The following is a 25,107-nucleotide window of genomic DNA, read 5'->3' as shown; positions in this document are numbered from 1 at the left end:
GCACTAAAACAAGCATTTTTTAATTATACATCACTTTGTGCTTGATGGTTTTGTTATTGTATTTCGTTGTTATGCTTATTATAGCTGCCCAGTTCATTTGACATTGCGCTACTCAATGTTCTAATCGCCCATCAACGCGCTTTTGTTACGAATTCAAGTATAACCGTCGTATTGTCTTAACGTTACAGTGGTTACCCACTACTCAATGCCAGCAATGTGGAAAGTGGGCAAACGTGCGGGGCGTTTTAGGCGAAGCTACAACACTAATGTAACGACTAGTAGACTGCCTTTGGAGTCTGCAGTATTGGGGCTGTTATTGTACGAGCACACTCCGATCAAACAAAAAGCGAACCATACAATCATTATACATACATTCCAGCTACCTACATACATACAACAAATGCAACATGAGCGCTCTCTCGTGCTCTTTGCGGTCGACTGTTTATCTGCCTTAGCTGGTGCGACTTCATTGCCTCGCATTTGCAGCCAGAGCTACACATATGCATACATATATCGAGATACATATGTTTGTATGTATGAACTATTGGCCTTACCCCAAAATGTCTATAACGTCACATAGGTAAACGGCCCTCTGCTGTTGTTGGCAGTCGTCAGGCTGTTGATTCTGTTAGCGCACTGTTATGTCGCTGTACATTGTTCAGCCTTCCGCCTGCTTGCCGTCTGTCAGTTGAAATCAGTCGGTTTGCCACAATCAGCCGAACCAAACAGCCAATTGACGGGTGGACTACAGTTCAGTTCACTGTGAACGTGAGAACCGTGTGGACGTGCTTGAAAATATACGCGGAACATTTGTTTTCACCACAAACACTAAACGCCAACTAACCAGCTAGCTAGAGCTCTATCTGTCTACAACAAAAGCAAAGAGACTCTCGCTTACATGAAAAGCAAAAGCCACACACAGACTCACGGTATCAGCACAGAGGCAAACGGGAGAAGAACAACAACAACAAACAAATGCATTACTAGCGAATGAACTGTAGTAGTAATGGCAATAGCTGAACTGTAACTGAACAACATAATCATAATTAATTAATTGTGTGTTGATAACAATAACTACAACAACAAAAACATGCTAAATAGTATTAAAGTTGTGTAAATTTCATAAACAATTTTTGTAAAATTAATTAAGTGCATAATTGTTAAAATTATCGACAAATATTATACGCAAGGATTTGCAATAAAAACAACAGTAATAAAAAACTAAAAGAAAGCAAAAATTTAAAATTTGTGTAAATAATATTTTGTATATACTATATTCAGAGCGTTTGTGCAATTGTTTAAAACGTATTAACAGCAATTAGAGAAATTACATTAAGAAATAAACTAATCAACATACTATAAATCAAACATTTGCAAAACATTAAAAAGCCAAAGCGTGAAAATTCAAAAGGCCGTGGATTATTTTGAATTTTCAACGTTTTTAATAAATATATGTTAGTAAATAAAAAAATAATAATAATTTTACAACATATAAAATTTAAGTAATTGTGAAAAATTCAAGTGCATTTTAAAAACTCAAATATATAATAAAGAAGTAGGTGCATACATACATACATACTTATTTTGGTGATTCAATTATTGAGTGTTAATGAAGTGACTAAACGTGCATTACATTGAAGCAGCCACAAGCACAACCACAACCATACCTATTTGCAGATAAAATAGTGGGCTTGTGTTTTATTTGCATATCATTAAATTATAAATACAACAACAATTCTGTGGAAATTTTGGCAGCAAATTTTTGTGAAACGGAAAAGTGCAATGAACCACAAGCGTGTTAATTGAATAGAGCACACCATTAAAAAATTAAAAGTGATCAAGGAGCTAAAAGTTTATATCTCATTAAAATTGTATTATAAAAAACAATTAGGAAAAAAATTAAACCAACATTTTGCAAATCCAGAAGAGATTTTCCTGCAAAAAAAAACATGTGCAAATATATGAGTATTTATGTAATTTAAATTAAAATTGAATAATTCAGTGACAAAACATTACAGACACATACACACAAAAAAGGCCAAAGCTAAAAGCAAGACAAATCAGCAATCTGCCACAGTTGCAGCAACAGCAAAACAAAAAAATAATTAAGTGGAAATAAATTGTGGTTTGCCTTGCAACAGACAAGAGAAGCAGAAGCACCAGCGGCGACGGCGACGGCAGCCAACTAACAACAAATTGCAATTGCAGTGATCTATCAAAACAACAAACACGTAAAAAACCAAACGTTACAACGCAGGCAAGAACACACACGCGGCAGCCAAGTGGTTGAACAAGTTTTTCTGCGCTCTTAAATAGATGTGTAACACTCTTGAGTTAAATGTACACGTAAAAGGTGCACAATACAAAGCTAAAAATAACAACAATAAAAAAATAGAAATCTCAAAGTATAAGAAATGATAAGTAATTTGCAAGAAAAAAACTAAACAGTAAGTCTAGAAAAAACTGGCATATCGTTTTTGAAAGACACTTAAGTTGCCCTTAGCAAACACATTCACACGTACAAACAATAGCAGTGGCGAAAATTTTCTCAAAACTTACAACAAGTCCACTCAAAAGGGTGAAGTCTGTGACTTGGTGGCAAATTACCACACGCTACGTTACTCAACTCCAGTTTCACCACACTTAACGCGACGCCATTCACCACACAGCGCACAAGCGTAGCACAGCGGTAGAGCAAAAATATTGTGCGAGAAATTCAATTAAAAGCCAAAGCGAGTAAGAAGTGGACACAACAACAAAGCAATAAACAAACTTCAAGCGAGCGAGAAACTCTTACGAAGGTGAAGCAACAACACTTGTGGTTGTTATTGTATATTAATCTACACGGAATTAAAGGAAAGGCGCGCAACAAAAGTAACAGCAACAAGTAAAAGCAAAATGACCTTGCCGACAACAACAACAGTGAACGGTTGCGACGACGATTCCGATATGTTTGGTCCGCCACGTTCCTCGCCCATCGGCTATCATCATCATCGCTCGCGTGTGCCCATGATATCGCCAAAGCTGCGTCAACGCGAGGAACGCAAACGCATATTGCAATTGTGTGCGCACAAGTTGGAGCGCATCAAGGATTCGGAGACGAATCTCCGCCGTAGCGTGTGCATCAATAATACGTATTGTCGTCTAACCGACGAGCTGCGGCGGGAGAAGCAGTCACGCTACCTGGCGAATTTGCCGAGGTGAGTACGAGTGAAGTGGAGTTACCGATACTTACGCTACGTACTTACGTATGCCTGTATGAATGTGTGTACGATTGTATACAGTATGTTTGTAAGAATAATGGTTGAGATGCGAAATAGCAGTAAAGAGCCTTATAAAGGCCAGTGATTAATTAAGTAGTATACATATGTATGTGTATATATGTACATACATACATACATATGTTGTATGTATTTATGTGTGTATATAAATATAAAGGACATATGTATACATAAGTAAAAAATTAATGAAATTAAAAAAATCAAAGACTAATTAAATTAATTAAGAATTGAAAATAAATATAAAAATATCAATCAGATGACGTCATCATATTTTTAGTTCATTAAAACTACAGTTGATTAGAAAAAAATAGTGTTTTATGAACCCTCCTGCTTATCATAAAGCTTTAGCTCCCTCCAATGTAGGACTTTGGCTTATTTTATTGTGGAAAATTGTGCGGTTGTGCATAAATTGTACATATGTATGTATATGTACATATACATATGTATGTATGTACAACACTACCACAAATTGATGTGCCTTTGCATATGCGACGAAGCGCACAGCGTTGGGTCAACGTGAATACGCATTTTCCAATAAGCTAGCTCATCGCTATACTTATGTATAATAACGCCAGCGCTACAAGTGCTGATGACTTATTCAGTATTTTTATCAGCAACGAAAAGTGTGCGCACAAATAAGCACACAAACAACAACTACGACAAGCCCAACATCTATCTGCTACGAACTATAAAATGCGGATATTCGCCGCACTGACTGAAACGACTTGAGCAGATACTGCACCGCGCTCACTCAGCGGCCTGCCGTTTGCTGCCTGGCTGGCCTGTTTGACCGAGCCACGTGTCACTGCGCCTGCATTGCCCATATGGCGTACTGTTGTTGTTGTTATTATTTTTGCTGTCGTTTACGCGGTGCGACAATTAACAACTCGCGCGCACAAGTCTACGAAGCAATAATAAAGTAATATAAAAAAGTACCCATCTCATATTTGGCTGTAGCCAGCAGCTCGAAGCGTACGATTCGTTTCGTTCTGCGAAAATTAATTGAATTGCCGAAGCGTAAAACCGTTTTTTCCTCTTTTCTTCAAGTGCTCATTCCGTTGATTTGTTTAAGATTTTGTGTGTCTTCTTCGATTATAGGGTATTCTGAGCGATTTTTTCTTTTTCTTTTTTGCTTTTATATGCCATTTTGCTGCTATTACCATGTCTTACCATTTTTATTCCGTTGTTTCGTCGATTATGCGGACATCGATTTAATGTCCTACTACTAATGCGCATGAAAGTTTGGCTTCCTGTGCGGGAAGCTGCGCTTGCTGTTGCTCCGCTCACTCTCTACAGCTTGATGGTTCACACACTTAACTGCGATAATTATGTACATATGTATGTGTGTGTATAGAGGTGTGTGAATGTAGATTTTCGTCACTGATTTGTGTCCAAGATATACATACATAGTTTTTTAAAAAGAAAAGATTATCAATAGTGAATTAAAAATGTCTTTTAAATAAGTTTTTAATGTTTACTTTCTCTGTAACTTTGGAACTACCGTTACAATTTTACTACTATCAATATTAAAAAAAAAACTCTCCCGTTAACCTGAATTAATTTATATTACTTTTAGTTGTAATAATCTTGAGCAACACTTTCTCAGAAATATTTGAAAACATTTAAAACGACATACACAAGCATACATGCACCCGGCATGTGACTTTGGCTTTGTTATACATTTATACACATATTTATTTTTAGCACAATTCGTAATTTTAGTGGGAATTCCTCATTTTGCTACACGGAAAATCACACACATGCCACTACATACAACCTAGTTTGATGAATGCTTAATTTATTTATACATATGTACATTTACATACAAACACTAGTTAATTGAACTGAACTGCTGCAGATACATATGTATATGTACATATATGGATACATACATACATACATACATACATACATATGTGTGTATATGCATTCACATAAATTTGCGGCTGCAGCCGTTTCTACATATGGAATTAGCTATTTTTATATACATGCTACGTTTGTATGTACATGTGTAATGTGGCCTAACGCTTAATAGTGCGTAAAAATAATGCAAATTGATAAGGAATTTCTATTACAAACAAAATATTGACAAATGTAAACACCAAAGCGAATTTTAATGAAAACTCAAAAATCAATGTACTTATGTATATCAAAAAACTGTACAACTTTAAACTATTAAAAATAATATTAAAAAATCTTGCGGTATTTTCGCTAGTTGGCGCTGAAAGCGCGTAGTTCTAGTTTTATTCGTCGCATCGGGTCATGCTATACCTTTTTGGAAAGCTCATTTCACGCGCTAACACGTGTTTGATTGATTGACGTTTCTTTTAAGTCGTTCGTGCGTTATAGCGTCGCAAACATGGAGCAAAATAAAGAGAAAATACGGCATATTTTATAGTACTACTACGATAAAGGCAAAAATGCATCTCAAGCCGCCAATAAAATTTGTGCAGTTTATGGACCCGATACAGTTTCCATTTCCACCGCACAACGATGGTTTCAACGTTTTCGTTCTGGTGTAGAGGTGGTCGAAGATGCGTCACGCTCCGGAAGGCCTGTCGTCGAAAATTGCGATAAAATCGCTGAATTGGTCGAAAGAGACCGGCATAGTAGCAGCCGTAGCATCGGTCATGAGCTGGGCATGAGTCATTAAAATTCATTTCAATTTCAATAAAAAAAAATTCAATAAAAACACCGCAAGACTTTTTTGACAACCCATTATTTATTAAAATAATTTTCGCATTCTGAAACTCCAACTCAAAACTATATTTTCTAAGATTTCCAACTAATTTTTGATACTGTGCAAATATTTACAAAAAAAATAATAAGAAAATGTAAATATTATATACGAAATTAAAAAAGTTTTATTTAACCCAAAAATGTGTTAAAATCAGATACGTTGATAATTTACACATTTTACATTGGAAAAAAGCACACGAGTTTGCTACAAAAGTTTCGTCAAACTTGTTAACTTCCTGCTTTCTTATTAATAATTCGTGCCCCCTTACTATGTGCTCGTACGGAGTTTGTGGTTTTTAAATAGCAGTTTTAAAAATATAATATGTATCTGTAAATAAAAAACTGAGCGCACTTATTCTTTGTTATTGTAAAAATAAGGAAATTGTCTCGCAACTGGAGAAAAAAGAAAGCAAAAAGTGCAGAAAAGCTTAAAAAGTAGGAACTGATCAAAAAAAAATAAATAAGGAAGCGCTCACTTCGGGTATAACCGAATGTTTTACATACATACATACATATGTACATATATTGCCATTTATTTGTTTTCGCTTAATGGCATTTTAAGTATCCCTCTTGGATTTCTAGTATCATCAAGTTATGTATCTCAACTTGCGATCAAGGAAAAGCATAAAAACCACGAAAGTTGTTAAGATTCACATTCCTTTACGAACAGTTCGAAATCTTACAGAAGCTTATTTTTGTGCAACTTTACACGATGCTTAAGTAAAATATTGCAATCTTGTATTAAATATTGAGGCATATTTTCAATGATTGGTGATCTGTGAAAACACATACGGATATGAAACACAAAATAAAATTAGGAATACAATAATACATATGCTTACATGTTTACATGTGTGCATACTTAGATACACACATACATAGATAGGTATGTATATAAATACTGTGCAGAAACGTATCGGAAATTTTGCGCTTTTAATTCAGCTTATGGCTTGAGTTATTCTAAGCATCTTCGTAGCCGTCAACATCGTCGATATATTTAAAAGAGCATAAATTCAGGCCAAGCTCATGCCAACTGCAAAACATATACGCAAATAGACATACTATGTATGCGTGCTTTTAACCTGCCTTTAGTGACACAACTTTACATACAAACATACATACATATAAACTTGGGTGTAAGTCTATGCATACATGTGTACATGCATACATTGGGCTTGACGTGTCGGCAAAGTCGTTCATGCAAAATTACTACTGTATATACACATGCACATATTTACATACATATATACAAACATTTGTATGTAGCTATGTTACTGCACAGAACAGCGGGATTTCATTTAAGCACTAGTCAAAGCAATAAAAGCAACCACAAACATTATAACAAACGCTAAGCTGCAAGCATTGAAAAGCGGTAGTGCACCGGCAAAGCGTGGTAAAAATAAGCAAAACGAAAAAAGTCAATTTCATAAGCATTTGTATATCTACAAACATACATATGCAAATAAGTATGTGTGAATGAATGTAAAATAGAGATGAACAGTTGTATATGTATGAAGGCAAAATGAGAATCATAGCAACAAAAGCGTGTAAAGACATTGAAATTATTGTGTGGTTACTGAAGTAAGAGCGAAGGAAGGCGAATGCAAGTGTGCTCAGCAACGTTATCTTACTAGTTTCAAACTAGTCACTTTTAGATCAATCGAAAACTTGTTGCCGCTTAAAAATCGTAATTAGGCATAATGTTTTATAAATTTATTTAATTTAAGTACTTTACAAGCAACTGATTAATATTGCAGGTTTAAGTCATTACAACATACAATTCATATAGTAATATAACCAATCACATGTGATTGTGCAAAGCGGACGCGGTCCTGTGTTTTCTTAGTTTTTTCCAAGTGTTTTGAGGCAGCTTTGGCTAAATTTGTTTCCCCTGTAACAATCAGGTGACGGACGCAATTAAAATCGAAAGAGATAAGTACAATTTTGTATCTTATATTAAATTATTTTACATACCTGCCCATTTTTCCGCGGCAAATTTGTTTTTGTTTTTTTAAATAAAATTGTTTGCCCTGAGAACAGAAATTCAGGCACAACGTGGTCAGAGATAAAGAGATCTTTAACTCCTCTCTCACTGGAAGTGAGAGAGCAATTGCTAAACGTCAAAACCTACTGAACTTTGACAGCTAATCGAGTTCAGTAGGTTTTGACGTTTAGCAATTGGAAACGAGCGATGGCCAGATTGAAATCTTACCAAAAAAATATGTAAACGGAGGGATTAGTTGCATCGTTCAAGACCACTTATAAAAATGAAAATTAAATGAATTTGTGAAATTTAAAGGTATTTGATGAAAGGTTTTGTAATTTGAAGCATCATAGTATATTTTCAATGGAAAATGATTAAAAACATTTAATGATTGAGAGCTAACAAGCTTAAATCCTATTATTGGGTATTGAAAGGACAAAAGTCAGTTGTTATAACATTCTTTAAAAAGATTTAAATAGTTTCTACATATAATAAACAACAACTATATAGTAGTCTTTATTCGTATTAAATGTTGGGTGTTTCAATTTAATGCCCACAAATAATTATTTTTTTCAATCTGGCCATAATGGAAAACGTTATAAAAAACGCTAATTTTGGGGCGCTCTCACACTGGAATAAGTTTAACAACCCTTTATTCCTGACGTGGTTATAAATTTTGTTTTGCCGTTGTGGTTGGAGACATCAGCTGTTTTTCCCCTTTCTTTTTCTTCTTTCTCTTTTTTGTTTTGTTTTTTGCATTCTCTTTCGTTTTTGGCGTTGCCAACTATCGAAAATTTAAATTAGACTTAAGAGGAAGAGACTGAACAGACTAGTTGGCAGGTGTTCCCAACTATTCTCGAGTGAGATATGGCCTCTGAGAATAGTTCTGGGTGTACTTGCACGTACAGTTGTGCACAAAATAATAGGAGTGCCAATCTGAAAAATGTGTTTGGCTGCATAACTTTTTTCAACCACATGTATGTAAATGACGCGAAACAATAACGGTACACATAACGGGATACTAGCATTAAAATACAAAACAAATTTTTATTGTGATGATTGTTATTCAACTTCTGCTTTACTAGTTCTGGAAGACACTTGTTATTGCTTTCCACAAAATAATAGGAGTGTTAGATCTTTCGTTTTCAAAATAGACAATAAAAAATATTCACAAAATTAGAATAGTAAGTATAGTTCCATATTCTAGCAGCAATTTAAATTAGTGGGTTTAATCCAGTGGGTAGAGGAAATCATTGTACAGATAAAAAGCGGAAAACGATAAAAAATTGAGAAAACTAGGAAAAACTTACAAAGAGATCCAAAAAATCGTAAAATACGCTCCTCAAATGATAGCAAATGCCTTAAATTATAGAAACAAAAATGAAACTAGTAGACAAAAGCGCAAAACATCCACTGCAGACGATCGCAATATAGTACGCCACTGCAGAATTAATTCTTTTGCTTCCGCCAAGAGCATTATTTGCCAGAAGTCCACGAAAAAGACCCCCATTAAAAAAGAAACACAAGGAAGCCCCCATACAATTTGCAAAAGAGCATGGCTCCTGACCCGCATCTAAATGGCGAAACATATTGTGGTCAGACGAATCCAAAGTTGAGTTATTTGGTAGTATAGGCTCTAGGAACTTTGTCCGACGTCCCTCTAACTTAGAATATAATCCCCGGTTTACCATAAAAACCGTTATACATAACGATGCCAAATCAACGGCCGCGTGTTTTTCACATTGTGGTGTTGGTCAAATTCACTTAATTGAAGGCGTCATGGACCAAAGGGCATATGTCAAAATATATGAGGTAATGTTGACACATGCCTCGTGAAATATGCCATTGATTTGGATATACTAACGGGATAATGACCCTAAACATACTAGCAAGTGCGCAAAAAATAGTTTAGGGTCAATGAAGTTCAGGATATGTAGTGACCTACTCAGTCTCCTGACCTCAACCCCATTGAAAACCTGTGGACAGATGTCAAGAAGAAAGTAGCTGAAGAGAAACCAACCAATTCGTGAGATTTATGGCAAGTAGTGAAATAGGCTTGGAAAATAATACCAACAAAACGTTGCCAGAATCTCATAGACTCCATGCTTCGGAGATGTGATGCTGTGTTAAAAAAAATTGAGGTTATTCAACGAAATATTAATTATTTTAATATTCTGTGAAACTTTGGAAGCATTATATGTATGTATATCAAAATTAAAGAACGGTCTGGTATTACATAAAATACTCCTATTTTTTGTGGAACTAGTTTTTTAGTTTACTTCATATAAACTGCGATATACGATTTTTTTATGTTTAATTGAAATAGGTGAAATCTGGAAATATTAATAGATCTTTAACAAATTACATTGTGCAAAAATTAAAAAAAAAAAAAACATTTTTGTTAATGAAAATTAACAATTCGTTTTTCTCATGTGGTCACTCCTATTTTTTTGTGGACAACTGTACATACATACATACTTAAATACATAAATTTTGCGTAAATAACTCAAACAATAAATAACAGGCTTGACCCTCAGTAGCGAGTGTGCGTGTTGCAATGCTTATAAAAGAGCAGTGAAATAACAAAAAACTACATAAAATTGGCAGAGTGGCACACAACAGATATTATGCGATAAGCCAACAATAACAATAGCTTATAAGAGAAACGCCAAAATGATCACGTTCCACTTGGCGAAAACGACAGCAAATGTAATGACACACGGCAAAACATAAATACATCTCCAAATAATACATACATATTTATGTATCTACACACACACAAACAAAACGATAAATTGCTTCTAACAAAGTTTCTGCTGCTGTTATTGCTGTTCTTCACGTTGATGATGTAGTGCAAAGCCACATACACACACACAGTCAACCTCTAGTCAAGCGCTCAACTAAGCAATAAGGCAGCCACAGCGAATGCGACCAAGCAGCCAGACAAGCAACCATTCATCACTACACTTAGGCAGCGAGTTGCTCGCACAACTGTCTGTAAATACCTTTTTATACCTTACACATTTATTGTACATACATACTTATGTATGTATGCATGTATGTATATGCATGCTTGTACACATTAACACAATTGCGCAACTGCCGACTTGGTCGCCACACAAGCTACACTAAAATCTGTGCGCCCCAATAACTGTGCACTGACAGTATTTGTTGTTTTTGTACTCGGTCCAAGCGTAGGGCGTAGCAAATGAGTGCGCGGCGTGGCGCAGCGGCAGTACGTTGTAGTGCCCTTTGTGACGTCAAAGAAACCTGCTGCCGCGCTCCGAGTCATTCTAGATTTGTGAAACGCTGCTTGGGCTTAACAACCAAACTGAACTAAGTTGAACTGTAGTCTAAGTACACACATCTGCATATATTATACATATAGACATTTGTTGCTGGCTTTCGGTTTGTGCTGTCTTTCGGCTTGGATGTTAGCCGTTTGTGGGTAAGCAAGCGGCGCTCAATAACAGTCGTTCGCAGCTCCACACATCACACATTAGCGCGTAAGTCACATATGGTACAGACAATATGTGCATGTATGTATGTATGTATACGTCACTTGCAGTTCACACAAGCGCGTGTGCGCTCATATGCTTTGAAGTACTTCCCAAGTGCTCGCGTGCCGTTTTAACTCTAGCTATGCCGTGGTGCGGCTGCGTTTTGCACGTCGCCCCACTGCTTGTTGCAAACGTGAGTCTGTCATTGCATGCAACGTGTTTTTGGATATGTCTAAAGTTTTGTACTTTTACCAATACCTGATACCAGGACCATTCGTTGGACATATTAAATTATGCTTCCTCAAAATGCTCAGCATTTGTTGCATACCTGCCCACATACAAACACATACATACGTATGTAGATTTAAAATGGTTTTTATTTCCTTGCTATATTTTTTATTACCTACCTTTAACTTCATATTCGCTTTTGCGCGGTCGGCTTAGCAATATACCGTTAGTTTTTATTTCGTATTAGTCGCATTTATCGTGGACTCTCACTGTGCACCATTTCGTGGCATGTATTCACAAACACGCCACTTGACTCGGCCAAAACTCAAATCCGCTCATCCAATTCTTAACACACATATACTTTTATATGTGTTGTATATGTATTTACATACGTACATACATATGTATGTATGTATGTATGTATGTATGTATGTATGTATGTGTATGCGTATCTCACTTGTTGTAAGTCAGCTCAGCACGCTTTTTCGCAGCATCATAAATAAATTATTTTCAATCGCTTTCTTTGCAATTTCCTTGTATATTTCTTTTGTGTGCGCTCCATCTGCGCGATTTCACAAATCTTTCGCACTTGCTCCGCTACTGTCATTATGTGTTTTGTGGATGTCACTGTGTTCCGCCGCCCACACATTGCTTGGTAGTACGAGATGACAGCGTTTATTCGCTTCGCTCCTCATCAAAAATCCGCTTTTGTTTCTTCTTCTTCAAATGTATGTACATAGCGCTTCCTATTCCGTAAGTTTTTCTAGTTTTGTATATTTTTTTGCATCAAACTCCTCAGTTTGCTCAGCTACACACCCCCAAATGTTACAGCATACGCCCCACATGCCTGTCGGCTGCACCCAAGCTCGCTCGCTTCACAACCCGCAGCAACGTGCTCAGTGCAGCTGCCTTGGAAGCTTACTTAAACAATTTTTCAACTTCACCCATTGTACTCGTATTTGCGTGGTTTCGCCGTTAGCAGCAACGCAAGTGTTTTAAAAGTTTTCCGTGCTTTCAAAGCGTGACAAGACGAAGGGTGCTTTTGTCTTACAACTTTCCCTTTTCCTGTTTGTCTATTTTTCTACGCTCCCAATGGCTTCAGCTTTAATACTTTCCATATACTTAATATGGAACAGCTTAAGAAGTGTTACACATTTTCTAGAACCTTTACAAGCTCGGTATCTTCAAATAACGATTGCTGAATACTTTTGCAATTTTTCTTCCAAAGTTAATCTGTTCTTCCAGCACTGTAATTAGCCTTAAGCGCATAAATCATATGTTCTTATGCTCCTACAAATGACGCTAGCGGCCTAGTGACTTCAGACCTCCATCGCTGCTTTGCTAACAACGGTCAGCGTAAACTGGCAGAGCTGCCAAGGCTAGCGTAAATGAAGTGCCGCCCAGCAATGTGTTTTTTAACCCACCCAGCTTTAATGTTTCAGAAGTCGAGCGTCCTCGCTGTCTGCTTGTCTGTTGCATGCTTGCCACTGCTGAAGTGACAACTAATTGATTGATGACCACAATAGATATTGAAGTATGCAGAGGCGTTGCTGATTAGGACACTTTAGTTAGACATGTGGTAGTCAACTCGAGGCGTGGCACTGTCTGCTGGCATGTTCATTACACAGCTTTGTCAGCACTTCTTAGCAACACTACTGAAGCTCCACTTATATTTTATTTTATTTGTTGCTGTAACACGCTAGTTCATTGCTTCCGTTGATTCAAGTGGATCTGCATTAGCCGCAGACAGAGTGTTTGCCAACAACGACAACAAGTCTTGCATTATAGAAAGTTATATTACATAATACCGTCTCTATTTTTTCCGCAAAAAAAAAAAAATATTTGGCACTAAAATTGCGAGTTTTAAATAAATAATATCAAACCAAGCAACTTGTCTGCGCGTTCGGCCTGGCGCGTTCCATAGTTCCGCATGCAGCTTGCACAACGAGTTTGAACAGTCTGCAATTGTTTAGTGTCGTCTTCACGATTTTTCGGAACTTTATATTCTTGTTTTGGCACACCGCGGCATATAGCGAGCTACAACCAAATAAAAAAATTTCTGCTTCCACTTTTTACTCGCCACTATTTTTTGTGCAAACAAAATAAAATGGAATTGCTGTCTGCTGTTTGTTGTTTGAAAGGCTGGTGCTGGTGCTGGTGCTGATGTTAGTGGTAGCAGTGTTGTGTCGCGCTGTTGCATGACTGTTCGCGCACTCAGTTGCCACTCCAATATTGCATTGTTTTTAGTTTGTTTTATTTTTCGCGTTTCAACAGCAACAGCTGCAGCAGAAGCCGCGACAAGCTCGAGCCTTACAAGTAGTGGCAGTCGGTAGCTGCGCCTGCTCTCCAGTGAATAGCGAATGTGACAATGTTGTGCGTGCCACGCCAACCAACCCAAGCCAAACCGTAGCAAACCAAACCAAAATAATACAAAGCGCTCCAGCAGTCGTCATGTGTCGCTATTTACTTGAGCTAACTTTTAAGCGCGTTTCTTTTTCGTTTGCCCAACAGCAAGGCTTACTACAGTTGCATGCAACCCAACAAATATGAAAATAAGCAAAACACATCAACATTAAATAACAAAACAAGATGTGGCAAAAAAACTAGTAATATGACTCGCCAATAGTTAGTTGCTTGCCGCCAAAGCACCTTTTAGACTTTATTGCTCTGTGTTGCTATTTCATTTTTCGCCTTTCAACCTTACTGCTTGGCGGCTGCCACAGTGGCTGGCAGCCGGTCGGCCTTTTTCATTGCCGTTGTAGTTCCCTTTTTGCGCCACTTTAAGCTGCGACGCGATTGCTATATTGGCTTTCCGGCCAATTTACTCACACACACACATTATGGTGGCAATTTCGTTGCGTTGGATGTGGAACGTGGTTTTAATTCCTATATTGCTCTTTGGAAATGGCACGCGATTTAGAAGCAGAGCTAAGAATTTTTTTCCAGTAAAGAAACACAACTAAGATGAAAGAACCACAAAAATTGTAAAATTCAAATCATTATTTTCTTATAAATAATAATTACATATATTATTTCTGAAAAGTATTTTGTATGCGCTTGATGCAAGTAAATTTACCGCACGAAATCACAGCCTTGCCGTTGCTTTCAGCGCAATCGGCAACCACTGAGTTGCTTGCCCAGTTGCTCGTTTAACCGATTGCTCACTTTTTGTTTACGAGGATTATTTACAATGTTGTTGTTACTACGGTTTCGTTTTATCATGGCATTGGTTTTGTATTTGTTTCTCCGCGGTTTGTTTTTGCAACGCTGCCTGCTGACTTTGACTTTGCCGAGTGTGTTTGTGCGCGCGTGTGTGTTTTTGCGCTGCGACAAGGCAATCAAATGGAAAATAAAAACCTTAAGTGCATATGTGCAACTGTGTGTGTGCAAATGTGTACAAGCAATCGTCTTTCTTGCTGCCTCAACAACTTCTTTGTTAGTTTGTTGCTGCTTTTGTAGCATTACACCATCAATACTCAGCGCTTGCATTCAAGACTGCTGTTCGTTGTTTGAACCGTTGCTCTTTAGTGCGTTTTCTTGCCTACTACTAAATATAATATATTTTATTATTTTGTCTCATATGTACAGTTGTGTTCAAAATAATTGGAGTGCATCACAATATAAAATACAAAGTTATGTTTTCCAACAAAAACAACGATTTTATTTTTTTTATTTTTTAACCACGAATTTGTACATTTTATGCACTTTTAAATTTTTAGTAATACTCTGTAAACGAATAAATATAAGTTATTCGCAATAATTCGGTGTTCAAAATAATTGGAGTGCATACCAAAATGCAATAAAACTAATAATAAATTCAAAAAATGGAAATTACGACTAGTATATGTATAAGTTAGTTTACTTCATATTTAGCCGAGTAACCGCCATTTTTTATTAATGCAGCACATCTGCGGGGCATGGAATCGATCAGATCACGACACCTTTTCAGCGGGATTTGCTGCCATGCCCCGTGCTGTGCTCCATAATTCTCTTGTATTTGATGGTCTGCGGTCAGCAACATCTTTTTAATATCTGCGCATAAAGTTTCTATGGGATTAAAGTTAGGCGACTGAGGAGGCCACGACATAACCTCAACTGTATTGACCCGAAACCATTCCAGATTGTATATACTTATTTAATTGTATGCTTCGGGTCGTTATCTTGCTGAAACAACCACTTTAATGGTACATGTATTCCATTCCGCGTATGGCAGCATAACTTTTTTCAATACATCCACATACACGTGCTGATCCATAGTTTCTTTTATCAGATGGATTGGTCCCACGCCGTTGTACGAGAAACTTCCCCACTTTGCGCCACCATGTTTGACGGTCTTAAAAGTGTATTGTGGATTATATTCCGTATTTGGTGGACGACGGATCCTGTGCCACCAAATAAAACTTCCTTACATTCGTCTGTCCACAAAATATTTGTCCAGTTGCCAGTTGACATGTTCCTTGGTAAATTATGTTTCTTTGTCAACAATGGAACTTTTCGCGGACACCGCGCAAAAAAATTATATTCCAGTAAACGTCTACGAACTGTTACGTCACTAACACCAAGCCCTAGACATTTATTTATTTCTCTAGACGAAGCTTTGGGATCTTTTTTAGACGACTGGAATATTCGTCGATTGATTTCTTTAGTAGTTTTGCGTTTTCGTGCTTCGGCTTTATTTTTGTAGGACAGAGCATTTAATATTATTTGATCAGAGCACCCGTGTATTTCTTTCCCGTTTTTTCTAAGATTTTTACTGATTTCACGCTTTTTGTTGCTGCAATGTTTTCCTCTACCCATTAATTAAAATAAAATCCCATCGGTTTTTTTTTATACTTACTTTTTAGTTTTTTACAGATTTTGTTTAAATAAAAATGTTTTATACCACTTGGTAGCTCACACTCGCGGAGTACCGTTAGAAATATTTCTTGAAGCGTGCTTGACGTTCATGTTCTGACATGATAAACTTTTTAGGTTAAATATATTTCTCAGAGGCACTCCTATTATTTAGAACACAGCTGTACATATGTATGTTCGTCTCTTTCACTACATGAAATTTGCACTAAAAACTGCAAATAAAATATTTTTGGCAGGGTGTGCAGCAAAACAGCATACTATACATACATAATCTAAAGACAAATTACCACAACGAACGCAAATGCATTGAGATAACATGAAATTGTGTCATATTTCGCTTTGCGCCAAGCTATTTGAATATACACACTTGCTACAAACGGAACATGGCGCCACTTTCACATTGTACTGTGGCACATCAAGAGCTTTGCGTCATTACAATACTGTTGCTTACATATACATATATATGTATGTATATAAATGTGTATGTTATGTATCCACAAAAACGGTGCGATGCCACTGTACCACAGCGGTAGGTGGCACAACACACACACACACAGGCCTGCCTAACTAATTACATTTAGTTGACCAGCAATTTACCGCTGCCGACCTAAAGGCCGCTAATACCGCTCGTCATTGAATATGTATGTATGTATGTACATATGTATGTTGATTAATAAGCCGTCGGATTGTCAACTGGCTAGCAGTTTGTGTGGTTGCTAACAATTTGTAGCGCTGTTAACACACACCTTTCAGACATCTTCACTTTCTGCTTTGCTTCTTTTTGCATCCATGAGCGATACTCAACACTGTACATTCGCCTTTGGAAGTGCTGATGCAACCTTGCGTTGACAGCTCCGTTTGTATACAAAATAGTGGTCATTGCTGCTGGAAAGTCGCTGACGACTTTGACAGTTATTATTAGATCAGGGCAAATTGTTGTTACAACCTGTTGCAAAGTGAAACAAAAACACAGAAAAGAAAAGAAGAAAATGTTTAAATATAGTTGAGTATCAATGCAATTTCTTATAAACGTATGGAAATACATACATATGTATGAACATATATAGGCACAATAAGCGCACATCAAATAAATGTCAAAAACGAAGATGATTGGAAAATAATTTTTTTTTTGGTAAACTTATTTCTGTATATCATGTCTATGTATTTGTGCATGTAAAATGTTGTACTTTTGACGTTTAAATTTTTTATTACTTGCTCACTTTCTCCGCTTTAACTTGGATTTTTCAATTTCTTTCTTGCGCGAAAAGCCCCGTTATAAATTGCTATAAAAGCTCTCGGTTTCACACGCTATCCAACGCTGGAACCAGGCTAAGTCCAGCTTCCACATTTCTCCTATGCGCATAGCTTCTTAGAACTGTGCCACTTTTGCTTATCAGCCTGTCTACTTGCTCGCTTACAGGCATTTCAATTAGGGATGTGTGTATGTGTTGCCCATTTTCTCATAAATTGTGTTAATCACTTGCGATTGCGCTTACAATCCGCTCTAACTTGTTTTATTGTTGTTGTTAATTTTTTGTAATTAAACCCTGCCGCAGAAACCGCCTTTTTCCAATCTATTTTTCTGTTCATTCATTTAAATTTGTATTTTTCCTTCCGTTTAGCTTAGGTGTTGTTATACTCTCCAGTCAACCAGTTGCTACAGAGTATTATAGTTTTGTTCACCTAACTGTTGTATGTATCACCTAAAACTTAGCGAGATAGATATAGAGTTATGTATGTATATATAAATGATCAGGGTGACAAGAAAAGTTGAAATCCGGTTGACTGTCTGTCTGTCCGTGCAAGCTGTAACTTGAGTAAAAATTGAGATATCTTGATCAAACTTGGTACGCAAGTTTCTTAGTAAAAGAAAAGATTTCTTAGATGAGCGTAATCGGACCACTGCCACGCCCACAAATCGCCATTAGTTAGCCGAAAACCTATAAAGTGGCATAACACCTGCCCTCTAACTAGTTTAGTGTATGCACATATATACCTCCTAACCACTAAAGCTACAACAACCAAATTCGTTCTGCACGAATTACAATAACTGCTACCTATACTGTGGAAATGGACGAAATCGGATGAAAATCCCGTTCACTCCCTGTTCAAAACTACTAAAAGCGCGATAAATCGATAACCAAATGCACCAGAGACGCCAAATTTTCCGGCCGGATGTTATGATAAGGCTTAATAGGGACAGGGGTAAAAATTGGACGATGAGCGTGGCACCGCCCCCTTTTTGGTGAAATCCCATATCTCGGGACCCGACCAAACCGATTTCCAAAAAAAATCAGTACGTTGCATTTTGTTCATATTTCTATGTTGCGTTGTGAAAATAAGCGAAATTGGACAGTAACCACGCCTACTTCCCATATGGCACAATTCCAATTGATTCTTTTACTTTCCACAAATCAAGAAGCAATAAATACATATAACAGGATTAAACTTTGCACGAATAATGCCTTTATGAGCAAAAATTGTTCAAATCCAACAAAAATTGTTCAAGCCCCTAGGTACCGAATATTTGGATTCCAATACTTATAGTTGACTTTTGATAGAAAATATCGGTCAAATTTGTGAGATATATAATTGCAATTCAGGGATAGTATGTACTTCTCTGCCGATTAGACCAGCCATTATAGTAAGTTCACCTCGGTAGGTATACCCTACCATATGTAGGTTTTGAGACAACTTTAGGGTGTCAATATACAAGTATTTACAGACATATAAATGGGTGTATCGAATTCCGAGATTCTTACCTAATTTAAGCTTAAATGACTGGACTAGATGGTATGTACGTATGTTAAAAATGGAAACTTGACCTATCCCTCATATAACTAATATCAGGATTTTCGAATATCCGGCTTATAGCATTGACAGACGGCAGCGTTAAACCAGATTACTTGCATTTTTCGGGATTAATTCAGGAGTTACCACAGCTAACTCCGTTGCTGAATTCAAAAATAACTCTCAAAATTTTAGGGAGTTTGTGAGATTTTCGTTGGCAACATTGTTAAAAATGGCCAATTTTCATCTATTGTGAATGAAATACAAGCAACCCTGACAGCTGTTTATCAAATTCTCAATATAATATCAATAAAACTTCTATGTTATGATGCAGTTTTAAAAATAATGTGTTGATATGTTTTTGTAATAAAAAATGGTTTGGTAAAAATTGGTCGGCTAACAACCGTAATGTTGATCTTCTGTCAATTTTCATTGAAAATATTATAAAAAGGACAATGAGCTGTTTATGAGAGTTTCAAACTCGCATAGCTGCCGTCTGTCACCTACAAATATGGATCTGATTAAGTGCGCAGTTAATCCGGATTAACGCTGTCGTCTGTCAAGGCTATTACTTTACTCCATGTAATTGCTTTTGCAGTATGTGACATGTTAATAGTATGTGGTTTTGGGAAAAATAGATGAAATCTGGTCGATAATTCTCCATGTTCTACATATAATAATTATAATAATTTTCGTTTTTCTAACAAACCTTATATGTCTGACAGTGTATGAATTATATATAGTATATGCATATATAAAATTGCTTGGATTTCGATCTTCAGGTTGACGTTTTACACCATAAAGTATTTCCACGGCTTTGATTTTTTCAAGTAGCAAGAGTATAATATGTTTGGTTGCACCCAAAATTAGCGCTTCCTTACTTATTGTCTTTTCTGTTTTTTTGTGCATTTTTTTTCAAGTTCACTGATCTCCTGCGGTTGCCATATGCACTTATAATGCAAAATAAATCATGACCAGTTTTGAGAAAAAAGGCAGGACACATTTTTTCGTAGCTTACACAAAGAATGCTAATTTTAAGCATTGAATGATGTATGTATGTATGTACTCATTCAAATTAATTTATTGAACTTGCGCATGACAACTTCGTATTACAAAAATTTAAAAAAAGCATATGTATGTATGCACTGATTTCCGTAATCGTTATTTAAAACTTTTTTACTACATCGATAAGTGTCGGCAATGCAGTTTATTTGTGTGTTGCCACTGAATATTAAAAAAACATATTCTGAGAATAATATTTTAACTCATTTTTATTTACAAAAAAATTTAATATTCTGAGTGAATTTATTTAACTCAACAAATTATTTAACTCGCTCGATTTTTTAATTCCAAAAAAATAAATTTACTGAGTCAAATACTAGTTTAAAATTAAATAGTCCGAGTGAAATATTTGAACTTTTGAAAATTATTATTTTTTAATTAAAAAATTCAATATAATGTGTGAAATATTTTAACTTACTTTCAATAAATAAATGTTCTGAATGAAATTTGAAAATAAATAATACGAGTGAAATATTTGAACTTTGAACTTTTGAAAATTAACTTTTTTTTATTTTAAATTTTTTTTCAATATTATGAGTGTAATAGTTTAACTTTTAATGACAAGAAAAATAAATATTTTGAATGAAATTTTAAAATCAAATAATACGAGTGAAATATTTGAACTTTGAACTTTTGAAAATTAACTTTTTTTTATTTTAAATGTATTTTAAATATTATGAGTTTAATAGTTTACTTTTAATGACAAAAAAAATAAATATTTTGAATGAAATTATAAATCAAATAATACGAGTGAAATATTTGAACTTTGAACTTTTGAAAATTAACTTTTTTTTATTTTAAAATTTTTTTAAATATTATGAGTGTAATAGTTTAACTTTTAATGACAAAAAAAAATAAATATTTTGAATGAAATTATAAATCAAATAATACGAGTGAAATATTTGAACTTTTAACTTTTGAAAATAAACTTTTTTTATTTTAAATTTTTTTAAATATTATGCGTGTAATAGTGTAACTTTTAATGACAAAAAAATAAATATTTTGAATGAAATTTTAAAATCAAATAATACGAGTGAAATATTTGAATTATGAGTGAAATATTTCAGCACACATTAAATTAAAATATTATTATTTCATTGCACATAATTAGTTAAGGGGTGAGGTGTTGTTAGAGACATTTACATTTACAACAAATCTTTTAAATCAGCGAAGCTTTTTTTTAATTAATAAAATGGCGACTTCAGGAAAATGTTCTCCAGATTTTAAAGAAAAAACAGCCGTTAACAACATTTAAAACATAAAAGCCTTAGATCAAATTCACTAATGAAACAGTTTAAAAAAGTTTTGGGAGGCGATAACATTAAGTTAAAAACTCTTATAATTCCGATACTATTTGTCAGATTTATTTAAAAATTGCATAAATAATAATGAAAAATATATATTTATTTTTTGAAAATTCCGACTACCCTAATCCCTTAAATGTTACTCAAAACCTAAATATTAATTTTTTAAACAAATGTGAGTCGCGAGAATGCTCAAAATTTGGTTGTCTGAAAACTCAATATTACCTGCAGGCAGCACCGCCGACATCCATAGTATATCCACATAATATTTCCAAACAAATACAAATATATGTACATACACATATGTATGTATGTATGTATGTATGTATGTATCTGTGTATGAAACTATGTTTGCGCTTTTGTATGATTTCCTTTGACGCTGCATGCATACGAGAACCATCCGTAGCTCAAAGTTACACTATGGACCCATGTTATTGCTGACGCTTATAGCTTTGCGGTTTAACACAGTACCAAGGGTACATGCTAGCTGGCTAAAACTAGGTGTCTTACATACAAACGCACACACATGCATGCCACAAATATGAATATTATACACATACGTACATACATATGTATAGTTGTGCGGAAATCCATACATACATATGTATGTATATGTACATAAAACGGACAAACGCGTACGCTCACTTGCATTTGTGATGAGACTTTTGGAAACAGTTGGCGCTTATTTGCTTATATTTTGCGAAACATATATTTATTTGTATACATATTTGTAGCCGTTTGTGTGTGTGTCGACATTGCACGTAAATTATGAGCATTTATGTGTGCCTTTTGCCTTGTTATCTTTCTGCTTGTTACAATACAATTACGCTACTTCACACTTGGCTTTTATTTCAACAACAACATTGATTATATGGCAAAACTACAACAAAAAAAAACAAAAATAAAATCATAGTAACAGAGCAAAACTGCAATTTCCAGCTGAGAGTGCAACACACATGCGCACGCACTGACATGCCACAAATGCATGGGTATGCATACAGTTAAAAGCGAGCTACGCAGTCACTTAGCTGGCACAAAAGACAATTTGCCAACTGGCAAATAAGTTGTAGACCGCAAGTCAAGCCCAAGCCACTCTGCCAGCAAGCGGAGAACTTCACTCACACTGACAGTCATCAGTCGTTGCAAACAATCAACGAAGGCACATTAATGACAACACCAACAAACAGCAGAATAGTATATTATTTTCAATGTTTTTTATGGCTGCAACTCTTAGTTTTTTTTTAGAGAAGCACATGTTTGTGTGTAAGCGTGCTAATGGCAATAAGGCTAAAGTAGCAAAGGTAGCATGTACCATACATACATATATGTAATGTATGCACTGCAGCTAGCATTGAAAGGAAGTTGTGTTTGCTGCACTCGGCGCTGAAGTGTCCAAACAACAATATAATGTTAGCTGACTCCATATCATCTGCCTGCTTGCCGCCCTGACAAATACGCTGGGTGTGCGCTTTGAAATACTTTTCTACTGCAAGTCAACTAACTGTTATGTAGTAAGCTCGGCGCAATGCTTAGACTTAGCTCGTTTTACTAGTGCAATGCGCCTCTGGCAAATGTCACAATATCGTAACTGCCTTTGCATGCAATTTTCTTACCTGAAGTTGGGAATAAGTTTGTCGAAAATTTTGGCATAAAATGTTGCTCTCTCTTACACTGGTTCAATTGAAAACTCGGACTGCCGACTAAAATATTTTAAACTAAAAAACGTAAATGAATTGAAGACAGTGTCAAGATATTTTACTAGAAAAGTGTGCAACCAACAAAGCTGAAGTAAAAATTAAAATTGCAGTCTTCCCAATTATAAAATTTTACGCACCAAATCTCTTATAACGGCCAGCAACAGTTACTAGAAGCGAACAAGCTTCCTAGCTTAAAAAAATTATGCCGAAACCTCAAAACCACATTCCATTGAAAATCGAGCGTTCTCAAATTGAACATTTTTCTTAACTGCTTTGATTTTGTTTTTGTTTTCAACTCCAACACAATTGAACGCCAACAAAAGACAAAGTGTATGATATTAAAAAATGTGAGATAACTCACATAATGCAAAACTATTCATTGCCGAGCCAAATTAAAATTTCGTCATTCTTTTGTGCATAGCAACAGTCAATTGAAAGCGGAGAGTGGTAAAAAAGCCAACCGAAAACACAAAACACAAACAACAATAATGCTGCAAACTGCCAAGCAACGCTTCCACAATCGTGCCATTTAGGCCGTACAACTACAATATTCATGCTGGCGCTACTCAATGCAGAAGCAGCAGCAGCAGCAGCAGCAGCATTCAATAACAGGTAGCACTAACTTTACTGCGTCCCCTTCCATTACTGCGCTGTAGCTGATTTCATCCACTTTAGGCATTAACCAATTTGTGCATTTTTGTACGTTGCGACAGTGCCGCCGTGAAGCGCTTTTCATGGCTCTTCTTTACGTAATACATACCAGCCGCTTGCACACACACATTTACATGTATTTATAGTAGCAGCACAAATAGACCGTCCAACACCTAGGCTGTCATAGCCACTGAGGTGGAAGAATGTATGTACATATATGTGTGTGTGTTTACCACGGCTAACTTGGTTTTTGTTGTTGTTGAATTTGTCGTTATTGGCTCTTTTTCATTACTACGCTAGCAAACAAAACTTTTCGTTTCGGTAGTTGGGTTAGCCAGCATTGCTCGACAATGTTGGACTGTTGTGTTGGTACCGTTATTCAAAAAACGCGCTCATAGCAAACGGCAACTTTCTTCACACAATTCTGCTGCTCGAAGTATATATGAAGTATATACATACATACATACGTATTATGCATGTACCAAGGCTCCTGCCGCAATATTTACCTTTTGGCTCTGCTAAGTTTATTTTTGCTTCTAATTTACTTGAGCACGACCATTGGCTACTGCCCCTTCACTGCGCTGACTTACTAGGCTATTGAGCTCTGAAGTAAGAGTATGAATACAATGATGTATGTATGTGTGCGTGCATTTTAAGCCATTTTCACATTTCTGCTTTACCTTCCTAGTCTCCAAGCAACTTTATTTTGCTTTTAGTTTACTTTGTTGGCGGCTCACTTGTGCGGCATGTAATAGTAAATTGTGGCACAAATAAAAGTTTCGTAGCTGCGGAAAAATCGAGACGTGGTGCTGGAAGTGGCGTATGATACTTGTATTTTTGCTTTTAATATCATTTCCGAATGTAACTTTATGTTTTATCTAGAAAAGCATCATTACAGTTATGTACTGAGCAAATAATCTACTTTACAGCTTTGAGCAGCAAGCAATAACGCTTAACCTCCCTACCTTTAGACCTTTTATATACAGTCGAACTTCCATAACTCGAATCACTATTATC

The 25,107-nt window shown here is 35.9% G+C and overlaps 1 protein-coding gene across 1 annotated transcript in view; it reads left to right on the top strand.

The window, feature by feature from the left end:
* The first annotated feature begins 1,530 nt into the window (after positions 1-1,530).
* LOC120774197 (uncharacterized protein DDB_G0288805) overlaps positions 1,531-25,107 on the top strand; it is a 57,900-nt gene continuing 34,323 nt past the window's right edge. The window contains exon 1 of the mRNA XM_040103635.1: positions 1,531-3,200. Coding sequence (XP_039959569.1) covers positions 2,899-3,200 — 302 coding nt within the window. The 5' untranslated portion in view covers positions 1,531-2,898. The remainder of the gene's footprint in view (positions 3,201-25,107) is intronic.

Source organism: Bactrocera tryoni, chromosome 4, assembly GCF_016617805.1.
Source record: "Bactrocera tryoni isolate S06 chromosome 4, CSIRO_BtryS06_freeze2, whole genome shotgun sequence".
Taxonomy (NCBI): Eukaryota; Metazoa; Arthropoda; class Insecta; order Diptera; family Tephritidae; genus Bactrocera; species Bactrocera tryoni.
The sequence above is the reverse complement of the archived record's forward strand: the minus strand, read 5'-3'. Positions and strand labels throughout refer to the sequence as shown.